The sequence below is a fragment of the Hemiscyllium ocellatum genome, chromosome 46, assembly GCF_020745735.1.
Source record: "Hemiscyllium ocellatum isolate sHemOce1 chromosome 46, sHemOce1.pat.X.cur, whole genome shotgun sequence".
Classification (NCBI taxonomy): domain Eukaryota; kingdom Metazoa; phylum Chordata; class Chondrichthyes; order Orectolobiformes; family Hemiscylliidae; genus Hemiscyllium; species Hemiscyllium ocellatum.
In genome coordinates this window covers 6,210,309-6,229,083 of record NC_083446.1, presented here as the reverse complement: position 1 = coordinate 6,229,083, position 18,775 = coordinate 6,210,309, and the positions used below count along the sequence as shown (strand labels likewise).

Genomic DNA, 18,775 nt, shown 5'->3' with positions numbered 1-18,775 from the left:
TTTTCAGTGGGTGGGGACGGTTCAGAACCACAGGATGGTTTTAGGATTAAGGGAATCCCACTTTCACACTGGCTACTGAACCATTCTCACACAAGATGGGCTAGGTGTAGCGTAAAGCTCTCTTTACACTTTTAAACAGAAAATAAATCTCCCTCTACACCTTTAAACAGAAAGTAAAGCTCCCTTTACATGGTCAAACATTCCAAGGAGAGGAAAGCACAGGGTTAGGTACAGAGTAAAGCTCCCTCTACACAGTCCCCATCAAACACTCCCCAGGACAGGGACAGCTCGGGGTTAGATACAGAGTAAAGCTCTCTCTACACTGTCGCCATCAAACACTCCCCAGGACAGGGACAGCACGGGGTTAGATACAGAGTAAAGCTCCCTCTACACTGTCCCCCATCAAACACTCCCCAGGACAGGGACAGCATGGGGTTAGATACAGAGTAAAGCTCCCACTACACTGCCCCTATCAAACACTCCCCAGGACAGGGACAGCACGGGGTTAGATACAGAGTAAAGCTCCCTCTACACTGTCCCCATCAAACACTCCCCAGGACAGGGACAGCACAGGGTTAGATACAAAGTAAAGCTTTCTCTACACTGTCCCCCATCAAACACTCCCCAGGACAGGGACAGCACGGGGTTAGATACAGAGTAAAGCACCCTCTACACTGTCGCCATCAAACACTCCCCAGGACAGGGACAGCACGGGGTTAGATACAGAGTAAAGCTCCCTCTACACTGTCCCCATCAAACACTCTCAGGACAGGGACAGCACAGGGTTAGATACAGAGTAAAGCTGCCTCTACACTGTCCCCATCAAACACTCCCCAGGACAGGGACAGCACGGGGTTAGACACAGAGTAAAGCTCCCTCTACACTGTCCCCCATCAAACACTGCCCAGGACAGGGACAGCATGGGGTTAGATACAGAGTAAAGCTGCCTCTACACTGTCCCCATCAAATACTCCCAGGGAGAGGGACAGCACGGGGTTAGACACAGAGTAAAGCTCCATTTGCATGTCCCGGATCAGGCAGAATGTCGCAGTCCATTTCTTTTTCTTGGCTGCCTTTATTTCTGTTCAGTGCGGTCACTGATCCTCTTGGTCTCTCCTCGATGACAGATGTTGATGAGTGCCTTGACCGATCCTTCTGCTTAAACGGAAAGTGTGTCAACACAAAGGGATCATACAGCTGTACCTGTAGCAAAGGATTTAAACCTGCACCTGATGGAAAGAGCTGCCAAGGTAATTATAACTTTCGGAGCTGTCGTCACTAATAGGCCTCACTGTGGGGCCTGAGTATATCTCCAAACTGGTCTCCATGTAGGAAAAGCCAGTAAAGTAAATGAGACACACTGGTCTGACTTGTCTTATGCATTGAAATGAACCATTAATATAAACATTGCTACTTTTTTGTTTTATTCCCCTCTGTGAGGCTTATCTTTTCTTTCTGAGTAACAGGCCTCACATTGCGACCTGCTGCGTTTGCCTCACAATATATTAAGTCTCAGTAGTGTTCATTTCTGATTAACTCTCTCACTGTGGCACCTGTGTGTCTGGAAATGTAGAAAATAGGAGTAGGAGTAGTCCATTTGGCCCATCAGGTCAGTTCCAGCATTCAATAATATCCTCTACTTCAGCGCCATGCTCCCTCTATGTTCCCGTAGGCCTCCACTGCCTTATGTGGTCAAGAATTGCATAAGGGGCCTACACCATGAGTGCCCTTTCACTGCCTCCCTGCTCACCCTCCAAGGGCCTAAACAGTCTTTCCAGGTGAAGCAGCATTTCACCTGGATTCCCTCCAATCTTGTGTACTGCATTCGCTGCACCCAGTGTGGCCTACCCTACGTTGAAGAAACCAAATACGGACTGGGTGACCACTTTGCACAACACCCCGTAGCCGGCCATTTTAACACAGCATCCTGCTCATGTTCTTATATGGCTGACCTCTGCGATGCTCCAGCGAATCACAGCGCAGAGTGAGGAGCAACATCTCATCTTTAAACTAGGCTCTTTACAACCTTCTGGGCTCAATATGGACTTCAACACCTTCAGATTTTTAACCTATTCCTTCCATTTCTTTTAGTTTTGCTTGTTACATTCTCTGTCACCATGTTCTCTCTCCCCTCCCTGCGTGTTGTCTCCAGTCTGGCAGTTAGACACATCATTGTTCTGCCATCCTCATATTCCGATCACTTCATCTGAACTATCAGCATCCTCTCTTCCCCAGCACTCCACCTCCCTGCGCTATTGCATAGATGTTGTCCTCTCCAGACTTCACGTCAGCTCTGATATAGAGTCATCTAGGTTCGAAACATTGGCTTGCTCTCTGTCCATGGAGAGTGCGGTTGTCTGACCCGCTGTGATCTCCAGCATTTGTTGCTTTCGGCCAAGACGTTTTTACTGTCCAATGTTGGGGTCAATCTCTCTCAGTATTACAAACCTACCATCTCAGGATTCAGTTCAATGAACTTGCATTCCCTCAATGGCAAGTCTACCTTTTCTTAGCTAAGGAGACCAAAACTGCATATAATACTCCAGATATGCTATCACCAAAGCCCTGTAGTAAGAGTTCCTTGCTTCTGTATCCAAATTTTCTTGTAATTAAGATTAACATGCCATGTACCTTCCTAACAGCTTGTTGCACTGATGTGTTTGCTTTCAGTGATTGACGTGCAAGGACACAGATCCTTGTGAACATCGACGTTTCTCAATCTATCACCATTAAAGTAATCCTCTGCCAATGTGCTTTTCCCACAAAATTGAATAACCAAACGGACCCCACCACCAGGGATATATTTCCCTCCCCTCCCCTACCAGCGTTCCGAAAAGACCACTCCCTCCGTGACTCCCTCGTCAGGTCCACACCCCCCACCAACCCAACCTCCACTCCCGGCACCTTCCCCTGCAACCGCAAGAAATGCAAAACTTGCGCCCACACCTCCTCCCTTACTTCTCTCCAAGGCCCCAAGGGATCCTTCCATATCCACCACAAATTCACCTGCACCTCCACACACATCATCTATTGCATCCGCTGCACCCGATGTGGCCTCCTCTATACTTGCGGAACGTTTCAGAGAACACCTCTGGGACACCCGGACCAACCAACCCAACCACCCCGTGGCTCAACACTTTAACTCCCCCTCCCACTCCACCAAGGTCATGCAGGTCCTTGGACTCCTCCTTCGCCAGACCATAACAACACGACGGTTGGAGGAAGAGCGCCTCATCTTCCGCCTGGGAACCCTCCAACCACAAGGGATGAACTCAGATTTCTCCAGTTTCCTCATTTCCCCTCCCACCACCTTGTCTCAGTCAAATCCCTCGAACTCAGCACCGCCCTCCTAACCTGCAATCTTCTTCCTGACCTCTCCGCCCCCACCCCACTCCGGCCTATCACCCTCACCTTGACCTCCTTCCACCTATCGCATCTCCATCGCCCCTCCCCCAAGTCCCTCCTCCCTACCTTTTATCTTAGCCTGCTGGACACACTTTCCTCATTCCTGAAGAAAGGCTTATGCCCGAAACGTCAACTCTCCTGCTCCTTGGGTGCTGCCTGACCTGCTGCGCTTTTCAGCATCACATTTTCAGCAGCTAACTTCACCCTTACCCATGTAATACTGCATTTACCCACTAACTTCAAACTGTCTCAATTGCCTTGAATACTCGTTACACGCAAACTAACTACTCTCAGTCTCCTGGGGTTTGGTGTGGTCAGCTGAAATAACTCCACAGAAACTAGTATCCTGTCACCCTCAGGTGCATTGTCATTGATGCTGATCTGGCTTCCTAAGAACCAGCTCACAGAGTGCACAGAACCTCTGACGCTCTTCTGAGGAAGGGTCACCAGACCCGAAATGTAAATGCTGATTTCTTCTCACAAATGCTGCCAGAAGTGGCTGAGCTTTTCCAGCAATGTCTGTTTTCCCCCCCCGCCGCCCAACGCTTCTGTTGATCTTTGTCAGCCAGGGCTCCCTGATTGAACCGGGTTAACGGCCCCAGTCAGGGAACTCCACCTGGCTGACCTTGTTACAGTCACTGCATCAGCAAACGTCAGGACAAAGTTTTGCGTCCCTCGTTTAGTCTGTTAATGCACATTGTGAATAGCTGGGACCCAAGCACTGGTCATAGAACAGTACAGCACTGTACAGGCCCTTCGGCCCTCAATGTTGTGCCAACCTTTTATCCTACACTACGATCAAACTAACCTACATATCCTTCATTTTACTATCATCCATGTGCCTATCCAAGATTGGCTTAAATGTCCTGAATTTATCTGACTGTACTACCACTGCTGGTAGTGCATACCATGTACCCACCTCTCTCAGTTTAAAGAACCTACCTCTCCATCTCCCCAAACCTTCCACCAATCATCTTAAAATTGTGTCCCCTCGTGATAGCCATTTATACCCTTGGAAAGAGTCTCTGGCTATCCACTTTATCTATGTCTCTCATCATCTTGTACACCTCTAACAAGTCACCTCTCCTCCTTCGTTGCTCTAGTGAGAAAAGCCCTAACTCGCTCAACTTTTCTTCATCAGACATGCCCCTCCAATCCAGACAGCATCCTGGTAAATCTCCTCTGCACCCTCTCTAATACTTACACATCCTCCATATCATGAGACGACCAGAACTGAACACAATATTCCAAGTGTGGTCTAACCAGGGCTTTATAGAGCTGCAGTATAACCTTGAGGCTCTTAAACTCAATCCCCCTGCTAATGAAAGCCAACATACCATACTCCGTCTTAACAACCCTATCAACTTGGGTGGACACTTTGAGGGATCTATGCATGTGGACCCCAAGATCCTTCTGTTCCTCCACACTGCTCAGAATCCTGCCTTTAACCCTGTAATCCGTATTCAAATTTGACCTTTCAAAATGAATCACTTCACACTTTTCCAAGTTGAACTCCATCTACCACCTCTCAGCCCAGCTCTGCATCCTGTCAATGTTCTGTTGCAACTACAACAGCCCTCTACACTATCCACCAACCTTTGTGTTATTAGCAAACTTACTAACCCACCCTTTCCACTTCCTCATCCAAGTGATTTATAAAAATCATAAAGAGTAGAAGTCCCAGAACAGATCACTGCAGAACACCACTGGTCACTGAGCTCCTGGTTGAATATTTTCCATCTACTACCACCTTAGTTAATAGGACCAAAACTTCGCGGTATTTTAGATCTGTCTAAATAGCGCCTTCTATATAATTTCCCTATTTATATGCTGTTTTCTTTAAAATAAAGCCCAATATTCATTTGTCTGTCCTATGACCTGCTGAACTTGGATGCTAGTTTTTTTCTGACTGGCTCACATGAACTTCCAACTCCTTATGTGCTATAGCTTTCTGCAGTCCTGCTCCATTTAAATAACACTTCACTCCTCTATCCTTGCTGCCAGAGTGCTTAACCTCACATTTTCCCAAGATCCTGCCCACTCCCTTAACCCATCTACATCCTTCCATTGACTCATCAACTGTCTTCTCACCTATTTTTTGTATCATCTGCAAACTTGCTGCATTAATTTCCCTTATCCAAGTCACAAATGTAAATAGAAAGCAAATAAATGTAGCCATGTGGCACCATACTAATTACAGATTGCCATCCTGACAATGCTCCCACTTATCCCAAATCTTGTCTTCTATTTGTTAGCTGATCCTTCCATGCTTATACAATAGCCCCAACACCATAAGCTGTGAGTTTAAAATACAATACCTTATCAAGCACCTTTTGGAAATCCAATATATTGCATCCATTGGTTCTCCTTTATCTATCCTACTTGTTGCCTCCTCAAAGAATTCTAATGCATTTGTCAGGCATGATTCCCCCTTCATGAAGCTGTGCTAATCCGGCTTGATTATTTTATGTATTTATAAATGCTCTTGGATCTTTTATAATATATACTAACATTTCCCATGAAAGGTGTGAATCAAACTGGCCTATAATTATCTGTGTTTTCTGTCTTGCTCCCATTTTTCAATAGAAGCATTACATTAGCATTTTCAAATCCTAAGGGATTTGCCCAGCATTGAATGGGGGCATTACTACCAGCAGGTTCACTATTTTGGTGGGTATTTCCATTAATATCCTAGGATGCAACCCAACCAGGGCTTATCAGCCTCTAGCCCTTTTAGTTTCCACGATACGTTTTCTCTCGTGATATTCATCTATGCTCACTGCAATTTTTGTTCCCACTGTGTGGACATCGATGTGTAGCAACGACTTCCGCAACTGGGTGCTAATGTCTTGACATACATTGGACCTCTGAATGGTTGCCCAGCCGTATAGCTTAGCAGGATCAATGCAAATCAAATAAATTGCAGTTATTTCCTGTACCACTTTGGCCCCCTGATTATTTAGTATTTTTGGAATGTTATTAGTGTCTTCCACTGTGATGAAAAATATTCATTCAACTCCTCTGCCATCTTCAGGTTCTGTATTGCTATGTACTGCACCTCATTCTCCAAAGGGCCTCTGCTCACTGAAACCTCTCTCTCCCTGTGTGTATTAATGAAGGAGTTCTGGGTGTCCATTTTGACATTACTCCTTCATTTGCCCTCACAGGTCATTTTTATCAGCATCTTTTGTTGGTTTTGAAACTTGCCCAATCCTCTGAGTTACTCCTAATCTTTGTCCTTTCAACTGATGCCATCCTTAATTTCCTTGGTTTGGTGTCTCTCCTTCCTAGAATCCTTGTGAATAATTAACTGTTTTAAAAAAATATTTGTCACCCGTTCCTCATCTGCCTGTTTTGCGAAACGCTTGATCCCCATTCCACTCGAAGCAAGCACTTATCATAACTATCGAATAATTCAGAAATAGCATTCCTGCAAACCTTAAACATTATTTAGTTGAGCATCAAGTATCTAAGATGCAGAAACCTTCAATATTCAACCCAGACAGTAACAGGCAGGGAGGTAATCATTTGGGATTACACAAGGAGACTGAACAAATAGAAAACATGCAGGTGGAACAGGTGCTAGTTTTAGTAAATAAAGAAACGGGCTTAAGTCAATCAAGCAAAAAGGCTAGAAACAAAAAAAAAATGCAATGTTTCCATTGCAATGAGACCAGACATACCAAAGCCAATTGCTAGGTGCTCGATGGGACAACCAGTTTCATTTGCAGCAAAGTTCAAGGAATCGTCAGAAAAGAGGACACAGGGAAAGGAAATGGGTTTTGAAATTGCAGCTTTGATTAGATTACTTACAGTGTGGAAACAAGCCCTTTGGCCCAACAAGTCCACACCGACCCGCCGAAGCGCAACCCACCCATAACCCTACATTTACCCCTTACCCAACACTACGGGCAATTTAGCACGGCCAATTCACCTGACCCGCACATCTTTGGACTGTGGGAGGAAACCGGAGCACCTGGAGGAAACCCACGCAGACGCGGGGAGAATGTGCAAACTCCACACAGACAGTCGCCTGAGTCGGGAATTGAACCCGGGTCTCAGGCGCTGTGAGGCAGCAGTGCTAACCACTCTGCCACCGTGCCGCTGTTTTACAAAGAGAACATATTTAGTTATAATCTTCTGAAAAAGGAGAAATTTCTCAGGACAGTGAAGAAAATCCTTCCTCAGTTCATGAGAGTCAGATCGCTAGTGGTTCAGAATATTTTATTTCAAGAGGAGAAGTGTTTGCATGTGCTTTATCTCAAGGAAATGCACCAATAAAGGTATTGAGAAACACTGGAGCAGGTCAGTCACGAATGCTGACTGGTTATTCTCTATCTTTCCCGGGGGAGATCATGAAGGAGGATATACTGTAGTAATTAGAGGTATATTTGGAGATTACAAATCAATCCTATTGTGCAGAGTTGGACTAAAGAGTGACATAGCAAACACTCTTTCGAGAGGTTGTAGCAGGAACAGTGAAACAAACCCTTATAAAAGGAATTGAGTTTATTTGTGGAACTGGTCTTGCTGGTTCAGTCTCAGTAGGTGCCATAAAAATAAGTGGAGGTAAAAAAAACTGATGTAGCATTTGGATTATTTATTGACTGTGTTGTGACTAGATCTCAAGCCCGTAGAATTAGACAGGAAAAGGAGTTAGTTACAGCACAGGGGAATGCAACGGATATTACAGCCAAAGTACGCAGAAACAGAAAGATGCCCTTTTGTCTGTAAGCACGCACATTTGTTCCAAGATAGATGGTACAAACAGAAATAAATTAAGAATACCTGATAGTAGCTATTACAGAGGTTTAAGGGTTACCAATTCTGGGAAACTCAATATTCAAGGATATTTTGGATGTAGATTTGCTTGCTGCGCTGGAAGGTTCATTTCCAGACGTTTCGCCACCTTTCTCGGTAGCATCTTCAGTGGACCTCCAGGTGAAGCACTGCTGCTGATTCCTGCTTTCTATTTATATGTTTGGATATGTTCAAGGATATTTGATGCACTATAGGAATAGGCAAAAAGGTAAAGGAGATAGGGTGGTTTAGTTAATGAAGGATGCTACTGGTACAGCGGTGAGTAGTGACATGGGTGTAGGAGATTGTGACATGAAGTCAGAACGGAATGGGATAGTATTAGGATGGGGAAAAAGGCAAGAAAGTAGAATTAAGGATTAACAGAGCACGTATGATCTCATCAAATGGAGAAGACCCGATTGCTGATTAACCTACATCTGCTCCTATATCTTATGGTCTTATATTTTGGATACAAATAAGGAAGAGCAAAGTCAATGAGTCACAGGTGGTAGCCACTTATAGGCCAAAGAGTTTCCTCACAAAGTGTAAGTGTGGAATAATGGAGGTGTATAAAAAGGGCACTAGAATTATCATGGGTTGCTTTGATCTTCACCTTGACTGGACAAATCAGATTGTCAAAGGCAATATGGAAGATGAACATGTAGAGTCCACCAGGGATTATTTTTGCAGTACCCCACCAGTCTTCCATCTGTAAATCTCTCAAACATCTCAATGTGGGGCCTGTATTTGGCTTCACTCTGAGGCCTTTCCCTTCCAGTAACAGACACTCTCTGTGTCCAGCATTGTTCCCACTTTGTTTTCATTCTCCATCCCAGTCCTGATTTGTTTTGTTCACCTTGTTTTAGACATTAATGAGTGCAGTGATGGGCAGCTCTGCGCCAATGGCCGCTGCTTGAACACAGAGGGGTCCTTCCAATGTCGCTGTCGCCCTGGCTATCGCCTGACTAACCATCAGACTTCCTGCGAAGGTAACTTGCCTCCACCTCTGTTTTTGTTTAATTTCTGGGTGAAGTGCACACTGGCTACGAGACAGAATTAAATGGATGGGCAGAGTGTACCTGGACTGTAGGAGAGGCGTGGCAAGTTAGATTGTTAATTTGTACATGAATTGTGTGCTGACTTTGGGCTGTACTGTGGCTCAGTGGTTAGCACTGCTGCCTCACAGCACCAGGGTTCAATTTTACCCTCAGGCAATGTCTGTATAGAGGTTTGCACGCTCTCCCCATGTCTGTGTGGGTTTCCTTCGAGTGCTCTAGTTTCCTCCCACAGTCCAAAGATGTGCAGGTTATGTGAATTGGCTATGCTAAATTGTCCTGGGATGTGCAGACTAGGTGGGTTAGCCATAGGTATCCATTGCAAGGACAGGGTTGGGGTCTGGGTGGAAGGGTTGGTGCTGACCCAATGGGCTGAGTGGCCTATATAATTGAATTGTAGGAATTCAATTATTCTAATTTCCTCTATGTTAGCCTCCCCCAATCCTCATCACAATTTAATTGTAAGCATCTTTTTTATGGAGGTTTATAAAATCATGAGGGGCATAGATATGGTGAATAGCAACGGCCTTTTCCCTAGGGTGGGGAAGTTCAAAGGTAGGGGGCATACTTCTAAGGTGAGAGGAGAAAGATTTGAAAAAAGATAGAAGGGCAATTTTTTTTTTACAAGGATAGGGGTTCACATGTGGAATGAACTTCCACATGAAGTGGTGGATGTAGCTACAGTTACACTGTTTAAAAGACATTTGGATGAGTACATGAATAGGAACGGTTTTAGTTTTAATATGGCGGGGCAAAATGTGTCAGTGCAGGCTTGGAGGGCCAAAGGCCCTGTTTCTGTGCTGTTATGTTCCTGTTCCTTGTTTGTTTGGAGGGATATGGACCAAATGTCAGCAAGTGGGACTAGTTGAGTTTGGGAATGAGGTTAGTATGGACTAGTTGGACCGAAGGGTCTGTTTCTGTGCTGTATGATTCTATGGTGAGCATTAACTGTGGGGTTCAATTTTGCTTCTATAACCAGAAACAACTAGAAGCTTGTAACTTATATCTCTGCAAATAAAAGCTTATACTTTCCTGTCCTCCTGTCCACTGCCAGGAATCAGGGAATAAACAATTTCTTCTCTATCTCTGCTGACCGGAAGGGTCACTGGACCCGAAACAGTAACCCTGACTTCTCTTCACACAGGCTGCCAGACCCGCTGAGCTCTTCCAGCAATCTCTGTGTTTGTTTCTGCTTTGCAGCAGCCGCAGTTCTTTTGGTTTTCATTTCTCATGTTTTGCCCTCTCACCCAGATATCAACGAGTGCTTGGAGGTAGCAGGGGTCTGCAACAATGGAGAGTGTATCAACATGCCAGGATCCTACACGTGCCAGTGTCACCTGGGTTTCCAACTGTTTGATGACACAAGGTGTAAAGGTAATAGTTGAGGGCTAGAGCAGTTCAACGTGAGCAAGGAGCTACCAAGGGTTCCCGGAACTTCTGCCTCCATATCCCTCTTTTGTAAAAATTTATTATTGTCACTTGTACAGTGAAAAGTTTTGTTTTGCATGCAATACAAACATATCATACCATACAAATTGTATCAGGATGATAGAACAGAGCGAGGAATACAGTTGCCGAGACAGTGCACAAAGAGCGAGATCAACATTAGCTTTAAAGTTTGAAAAGGCCATTCAGAAGTCTAAGGGGCAGCACGGTGGCTCAGTGGTTAGCACCGCTGCCTCACAGCGCCAGGGACCTGCGTTCGATTCCACCCTCGGGTGACTGTCTGAATGGAGTTTGCACATTCTCCCTGTGTCTGCGTGGATTTCCTTCGGGTGCTCTGGTTTCTTCCCATAGTCCAAAGATGTGCAGTTTAGGGATTGGCCATGCTAAATTGCCCCATAGTGTGCAGGCTAGGTGGGTTAGCCATGGGATAGGGTCAGTGGGATGCTCTTGAGAGGGTCAGTGTGGACTCAGTGGGCTGAATGGGCTGCTTCCACACTGTAGAAATTCTATGATTCGAACCATATAAAGTGCATTAGGGTGATAGAACGGAGTGGGGAATATCATGTTATGGCTGCAGAGAAGGTGTACAGAGAGTACGGTCAACATTATAGTTGAGAGATCCATTCAAAAGTCTAATAATAGCAGGGAAGAAGCTGTTCTTGAATCTGATTGTAGGTGTGTTTAAGCTTTTGTACCTCCTGCCTGATGGAAGTGGTTGGCAGAGGTTATAACCAGGGTGGGAGGGGTTTTTGGTTATGTTTGCTGTCTTCGTAAGACAATCTGATAAGCTGTCCTTACCATTACACACTGATATGGGATTTCAGTGTTGTGGCCATTTCAGAGACATGGCTGGAGGAGGAACAGGAATGGTTGTTGCAGATTCCGGCATTTAGATGTTTCAGTAAGAACAGAGAAGAGGGTAAAAGGGTGGGGGTGTGGCATTGTTAATCAAGGGTAGTATTACAGCAGCTGAGATAACATTGAGGACTCATCCACTAAAGTAGTTTGGGCTGAGGTTAAAAACAGGAAAAGAGAGGTCACCTCGTTGGGAGTTTGCAAAGGCCTCCGAATTGTCGCAGGGATGTAGAGGAAAAGATAGCAAAGATGATTCTCAATAGGAGCGAGAGTGACAGGGTAGTTGTTAATGGGGAACTTTAACTTCCCCAACATTGGCTGGGAATACTATAGTTCAAGTAGTTTAGATGGATCAGTTTTTGTTCAATGTTTGCAGGAGAGTTTTCTGACACAATATGTAGGCAGGCCAACAAGGGGCGATGCCATATTGGATTTGGTACTGGGGAATGAACCTGGCTGGGTATTAGATTTGGAGGTAGGTGAGCACTTTGGCGATAGTGACCACAATTCGGTTATGTTTACAATAGCAATGGGCAAGGATTGGTATAGATTGCAGGGAAAGAGGTATAACTGGGGGAAAGGCAATTATGATGTGATTATGCAAGATTTAGGATACATAGAATGGGGAAGAAAACTGCAGGGGATGGACACACTTGATATATGGAGCTTATTCAAGGAACAGCTACTGCAGGTCCTTGATAAGTATATATCTATCAGGCAGGGAGGTAGTTGTCGAGAGAGGGAGCCATGGTTTACTAAAGAAGTTGAAGCCCTTGTCAAGAGGAAGAAGAAGGCTTATGTGAGTATGAGGTGTGAAGGCTCAGTTAGGAGGCTTGCAAGTTATAAGTTAGCCAGAAAAGATCTAAAGAGAGGTCAAAGAAGAGCCAGGAGTGGACATGAGAAGTTGTTGGCGGATAGGATCAAGGGAAACCCTAAGGCCTTTTATAGGTATATCAGGAATAAAAGAATGACGAGTGTAGGATTAGGGCCAATCAAAGATAGCAGTGGAAAGTTGTGTGTGAATCTGAGGACCTAGGGCAAGTGCTTAATGAATACTTTTAATCAGTATTCACATTGGAAAAGGGCGATATTAGTGAGAATACAGAGATATAGGCTACTAGCTTAGGTGGGATTGCGGTTGACAATGAGGAGGTTCTGGGAGATCTGAAAATAGATAAAACCCCTGGGCCAGATAGGATTTATCCTTGGATTCTCTGGGAAGCCAGGGAGGATATTGAAGAGCCTTTGGCCTTGATTTTTATGTCATCATTGTCAACAGACTGTGCCAAAAGACTGGAGGATAGCAAATGTTCCCTTGTTTAAGAAGGGGAGTCGAGACAACCCTGGTAATTATAGGCCAGTGAGCCTTACTTTGGTTGGAAGGTAAGGTGTTGGAAATGGTTATAAGAGATAGGATTTATAATCATCTGGAAAGGAATAATTTGCTTAGAGATAGTCAACATGGTTTTGTGAAGGGTAGGGCATGCCTAACTAATCTTAGTGAGTTCTTTGAGAAGGTGACAAAACATGTGGATGAAGATAAAGCAGTTGATGTAGTGTATATGGACTTCAGTAAGGCATTTAATAAGGTTTCACACAGTAGACTATCACACAAAATATAGAGTTTTGGGACTGAAGGTGATTTAACGAATTGGATCAGAAATCGGCTACTGAAAGAAGATAGAAGGTGGTGGTTGGTGGGAAATGTTCATCCTGGGGCTCAGTTACCAGTGGTATGCCGCAAGGATCTGTTTTGGGGCCACTGCTGTTTGTCATTTTTATAAATGATCTGGATGTGGGCGTAGAAGGGTGGTTTGGTAAATTTGCGGAAGACACTAAGGTAGGCAGAGTTGTGGATAGTGCCGAAAGATGTTGTGAGTTACAGAGGGACATAGATAAGATGCAGAGCTGGGCAGAGAAGTGGCAAATGGAGTTTAATGCGGACAGGTGTAAGGTAGTTCACTTCAGAAGAAGTAACAGGAATGCAGAGTACTGGGCTAATGTAAAATTCTTGGCAGTGCAGATGAACAGAGAGACCTCGGTGTCCAGGTGCATAAATCCCTGAAAGTTTCCACCCAGGTTGACAGGGTTGTTAAGAAGGCATATGGTGTGTTGCCGTTTATTAGTAGGGGGATTCAATTTCGGAGCCATGAGGTCATGCTTCAGCTGTACAAGACACCGGTAAGGCCATACCTGGAGTATTGCGTGCAGTTCTGGTCACCACGTTATAGGAAGCAATGTGGAAGCTTTGGAATGGGTTCAGAGGAGATTTACCAGGATGTTGTCTGGTATGGAAGGTAGGTCTTACGAGGAAAGGCTGAGGGAACTGAGGCTGTTTTCATTGGAGACAAGGAGGTTGAGAGGTGACTTAATCGAGACATATAAGATAATCAGAGGGTTAGATAGTGTGGACACTGAGAGTCTTTTTCCTCAGATAGTGAAGGTTAACACGAGTGCTTGTAGCTTTAAATTGAGGGGTGATAGATTCAGGACAGATATCAGGAGTAGTTTCTTTACTCAGAGAGTAGTTGGGGCGTGGAACGGCCTGCCTGTGACAGTAGTAGCCTCACCGACAGTAAGGGCATTTAAATGGGCATTGGACATACATATGGATAGTAATGGAACGGTGTAGGCTAGATGGGCATCAGGTTAACTTCACAGGTCGGCGCAGCACCGAGGGCCGAAGGGCCTGTTCTGTGCTGTAACGTTCTATGTTCTGTCTACCCCTCGACCCTCACTGTAGCACATTAACATTCTCCATACCCCTCACTGTAACATTCTCCAATATACCCCATGCCTCATGGTGTGACGGTGCCTGATATAAACTGGTGGTGTGGTTGCTAGTGAGGACAATGGTCTCAGGCTACAGTCTGATATTGATCAGCTGGTAACTTGGGCAGAGCAATGGCAGCTGGAATTTAAGTCGAGGGTGAGGTGCTGGAAAAGCACAGCAGGTCAGGCAGCATCGACGTTTCAGGCATAAACCCTTCATCAGGGATGCCTGAAACGTCAACCCTGCTGCTCCTCTGATGCTGCCTGGCCAGCTGTGCTTTCCCAGCACCACACGCTCGACTCTGATCTCCAGCATCTGCAGTCCTCACTTTCTCCCAAATGGAATTTAATCCTGACAATGAGGTGATGAATTTTCGGGAAGTCTAGTCAAGGAAGGATTTACACAATGAATGTTAGGTTCCTGGGGAGTACTGAGGACCAAAGGGATATGTCCATAGATCCCTGAAGGTGTCTGCAAAGGTAGACAGGGTGGTGAAGAAGGCACATAGGATGCTTGCCTTCATTAGGTAGGGTGTAGAGTATAGGAGCAGTCTTGTTACAACTTTATAGAACATTGGTTAGGCCACAGATGGAATACTGTGTGCAGTTCTGGTCACCACACTATCAGAAGGATGTGTATTGCCCTCACCCAGGGGGGGTGGTAGAACTATGGAAAACAGTGCCTGAGAAGGTGGTGGAGGCAGGTACTGCCACAGCATTTAATAAGCATCTGGACGAGGACTTAAAGTGACATGGCATTGCAGGCTGCAGGCCAAGTGCAGTTAATTGGGATTAGTGCAGTTTGGAGTTTGTTGGTCAGCATAGATATAGTGGGCTGAATGGCCTGTTTCTGTGCTGCATGACCCGATGACTATACTCCGCAGTCCTCACTGTAAACACACTGATACACACTGCATCCTTCACTTTAACTCTCTCTGATACACCCCACACCCCTCACTGTAACACACTCTGATATACCCCACACCCCTCACTGTAACACTCTCCGATATACCTCACATCCCTCACTGTAACAATCCCTGATACACCCCACACGCCTCACTGTAACAGTCTCTGATGTACCCCACATCGCTCACTGCAGCTCTCTCTGATATACCCACACCCCTCACTGTAACACTCTCTGATATACCCCACACCCTTCACTGTAATACTCTCTAATATGCCCCACACCCCTCACTGTAACTCTCTCTGATAATACCCTAACACCCCTCACAGTAACACTCTCTGATGTATCCCACACCCTTCACTGTAACACTCTCTGACATACCCACACCCCTCACTGTAACACTCTCCGATATACCCCACACCCCTCACTGTAACACTCTCTGATATACCCCACACCCCTCACTGTAACACTCTCTAATATGCCCCACACCGCTCACTGTAACATTGTGATATACCCCACACCCCTCACTGTAACTCTCTCTGGTATACCCCACACCCCTCACTGTAACTCTCTCGATGTACCCCACACCCCTCACTGTAATTCTCTCTGAGATATCCCACACCCCTCACTGTAATTCTGTCTGAGACACCCCACGCACCTCAGTGTAAGTGTGATATACCCCAAACCCCTCACTGTAACACTCTCTGATATACCCCACATCCCTCACTGTAATTCTCTCTGATATACCCCACATCCCTCACTGTAATTCTCTCTGATATACCCCACACCCCTCACTGTAACACTCTCTGATATACCCCACACCCCTCACTGTAACACTCTCTGATATACCCCACATCCCTCACTGTAATTCTCTCTGATATACCCCACATCCCTCACTGTAACACACTGATATATCCCATACCCCTCACTGTAACACACTCTGATATACCCCACATCCCTCACTGTAACTCTGTCTGATATACCCCACATCCCTCACTGTAATTCTCTCTGATATACCCCGATCACACTTCAATGTGTCGCTCTGATGTATCCCAAACTGTAACACTCACTATTTGGGTTTTTCCAAAACTGGAAACATCTCTCCCGTGCCTTACCCATCTGCCCACATTATGCTCCACCTGCCAGATTTTACACACACTCACTCGATTAATCTATGTTTATATTCAAAATCCTTGTCTTCACAACCTGCTTTCCAATCTATCTGTGAATTTAGCAACAGACCTTATTCCAATCATTAGGGGCATGTCTCCCTGTGTTACTGATTTCACCATTCTCACTGTGCTCTGGGCAATGATGTTTCTCCTGAGTTCAGTGTTACTCTGATGTACACAGATATCGATGAGTGTGCCTTGAACCGCTCGCTATGCATGCCGAACGGCGCCTGTCAGAACACAGAGGGCTCATTCTCCTGCGTTTGTGACACTGGCTTCATCCTGTCGCTGGACACATACACTTGCGAAGGTAGGTATGGACAATGGTGGCAACTGAACGTGTCAAGGGAGAAAAGGCATTAGTAAGTGTGATGTAAGTGTGACTCATATATATTTCAATGTCATTTATTTTTCAATTGAGGACAGCACAGTAGCTCAGTGGTTAGCACTGCTGCCTCACAGCACCAGGGACCTGGGTTCAATTCCAGCCTCAGGCAGCTGTCTGTTTGGAGTTTGCACATTCTCCCCGTGTCTGCGTGGGTTTCCTCCAGGTGCTCTGGTTTCCTCCCACAATCCAAAGATGTGCATGTCAGGTGGATTGGCCGTGTTAAATTGCCTGTAGTGTTAGGTGCATTAGTCAGAGGGAACTGGGTCTGGGTGGGTTACTCCTCGAGGGTAAGTGTGCTCTGGTTGGGCCTGTTTCCACACTGTAGAGAATCTAATCTTAACGTTTTGAATTTGGAAGGTCCCTAGGAGTGTTGCTGAACAAACAAACCTTGGAGTGCAGGTTCATAGTTCCTTGAATGCGGAGTTGGAGGTAGATAGGATAGTGAAGAGGGCACTTGGTACACTTTATTGATCAGCGCATTGAGTATAGGAGTTGGGAGGTCATGTTGCAGCTGTATAGGATATTGGTTAGGACACTAACTGTGTTCAGTTCAGGTCTCCCTGCAATTGGAAGGATGTTGTGAAACTTGAAAACGTGCAGAAAAGATGTACAAGGATGTTGCCAGGGTTGGAGGGTTTGAGCTATCGGGAGAGGCTGAATGGGCTGGGGCTGTTTTCCCTGGAGCGTCAGAGGCTGAGGCGTGACCTTACAGAGGTTTATAAAATCATGAGGGGGCGTGGATAGGGTGAATAGACAAAGTCTTTTCCTTGGGGTGGGGGAGTCCAAAACTAGAGGGCGTAGGTTTAAGGTGAGAGGAGAAAAATTTAAAAGGACCTGAGGGGCAACATTTTCATGCAGAGGGTGGTGTGTGTATGGAATGAGCTACCAGAGGAAGTGGTGGAGGCTGGTACAATTACAACATTTAAAAGATATCTGGATGGGATTATGAATAGGGAATGTTTAAAGGAATATGGTCCAAATGCTGGCAAATGGGACTAGATTTATCCAGGATATCTAGTCGGATGGGTTGCATTGAAGGATCTGTTTCCGTGTTGTACTCTATGACTCTATAACTAGTGGTACATGAGTTTTCTCTGTGCCTTAAGGGGTTTAATGATTAATTTGTAAGTATTTTTTGTATCCATGGTGATGTTTGAGATAGATAGTTTTGAAGACTAATGGGAATTTATTTACACTGGGAGATCTGTGAGCATAGGTCAGAGTGGTGCTGGAAAAGCACAGCAGGTCGTGTAGCAACCGAAGAGCAGGGAAATCAATGTTTCAGGCAAAAGCCCTTCATCAGGAATCTATGAGCATGCTAAGTAAATTTTTCAGAGCATTATAACTTCAGGTAGAAGATTCTGGATTTTTTGGGGGATTAGGGTAAACATCCTCAGGAAAACAGTTTCAGTTTGGGGGGATTTTGCAGGACAATTGGCTGAAATTGGATGTTATGAAGTAGTTAGCCCTACGGAAAGGGGGAAGGTAGTTCAGAATTGTTACAAAATAGGTCAGTTAGCGGTGTACTTAATTGTGTTTTTTTTTTAACATCTGGAGTTTCCTGTGTCCACCCACAGAGCCCGAGAGGCCCGAAGACAAGAAGGAGTGTTACCTCAGCCTCGACGACACGATCTTCTGCGACAGCGTCCTTGCAACCAACATCACAAAGGAGGAGTGCTGCTGCTCCCTAGGGGCAGGCTGGGGCGACCACTGTGAGATCTATCCCTGCCCTGTGCACAGCACAGGTAAGAGATTCAGGGTGTTCTCTCATCTAGTTCCAACAAACATCGGGATAAGCAAATGTGAGGCTCTTCCACTCTTTGCATGTGAGGCTCTGGCTGGATGGAGAGAGAGAGCCGGAGATGGGGTTGGAGTTGTTCATCGGCACTCTATCCCACCTCTGCCATGGGCACTAGGCAAATCTCCTTCCTCTGCAACTCGGTTAATAAGGACATAAGAAAGAATTGCACTTCTTCTG

General features: G+C 45.5%; 1 protein-coding gene across 3 annotated transcripts in view; it reads left to right on the top strand.

Annotated features, from left to right (window-relative positions):
* Nucleotides 1-18,775, top strand: part of ltbp3 (latent transforming growth factor beta binding protein 3) — a 189,039-nt gene that overhangs the window by 149,002 nt on the left and 21,262 nt on the right. For all 3 annotated transcript variants that reach the window (XM_060855602.1, XM_060855601.1, XM_060855603.1), the window contains exons 16-20: nt 1,128-1,250; nt 9,072-9,194; nt 10,512-10,634; nt 16,591-16,719; nt 18,375-18,542. In XM_060855602.1, coding sequence (XP_060711585.1) covers nt 1,128-1,250; nt 9,072-9,194; nt 10,512-10,634; nt 16,591-16,719; nt 18,375-18,542 — 666 coding nt within the window. The remainder of the gene's footprint in view (nt 1-1,127; nt 1,251-9,071; nt 9,195-10,511; nt 10,635-16,590; nt 16,720-18,374; nt 18,543-18,775) is intronic.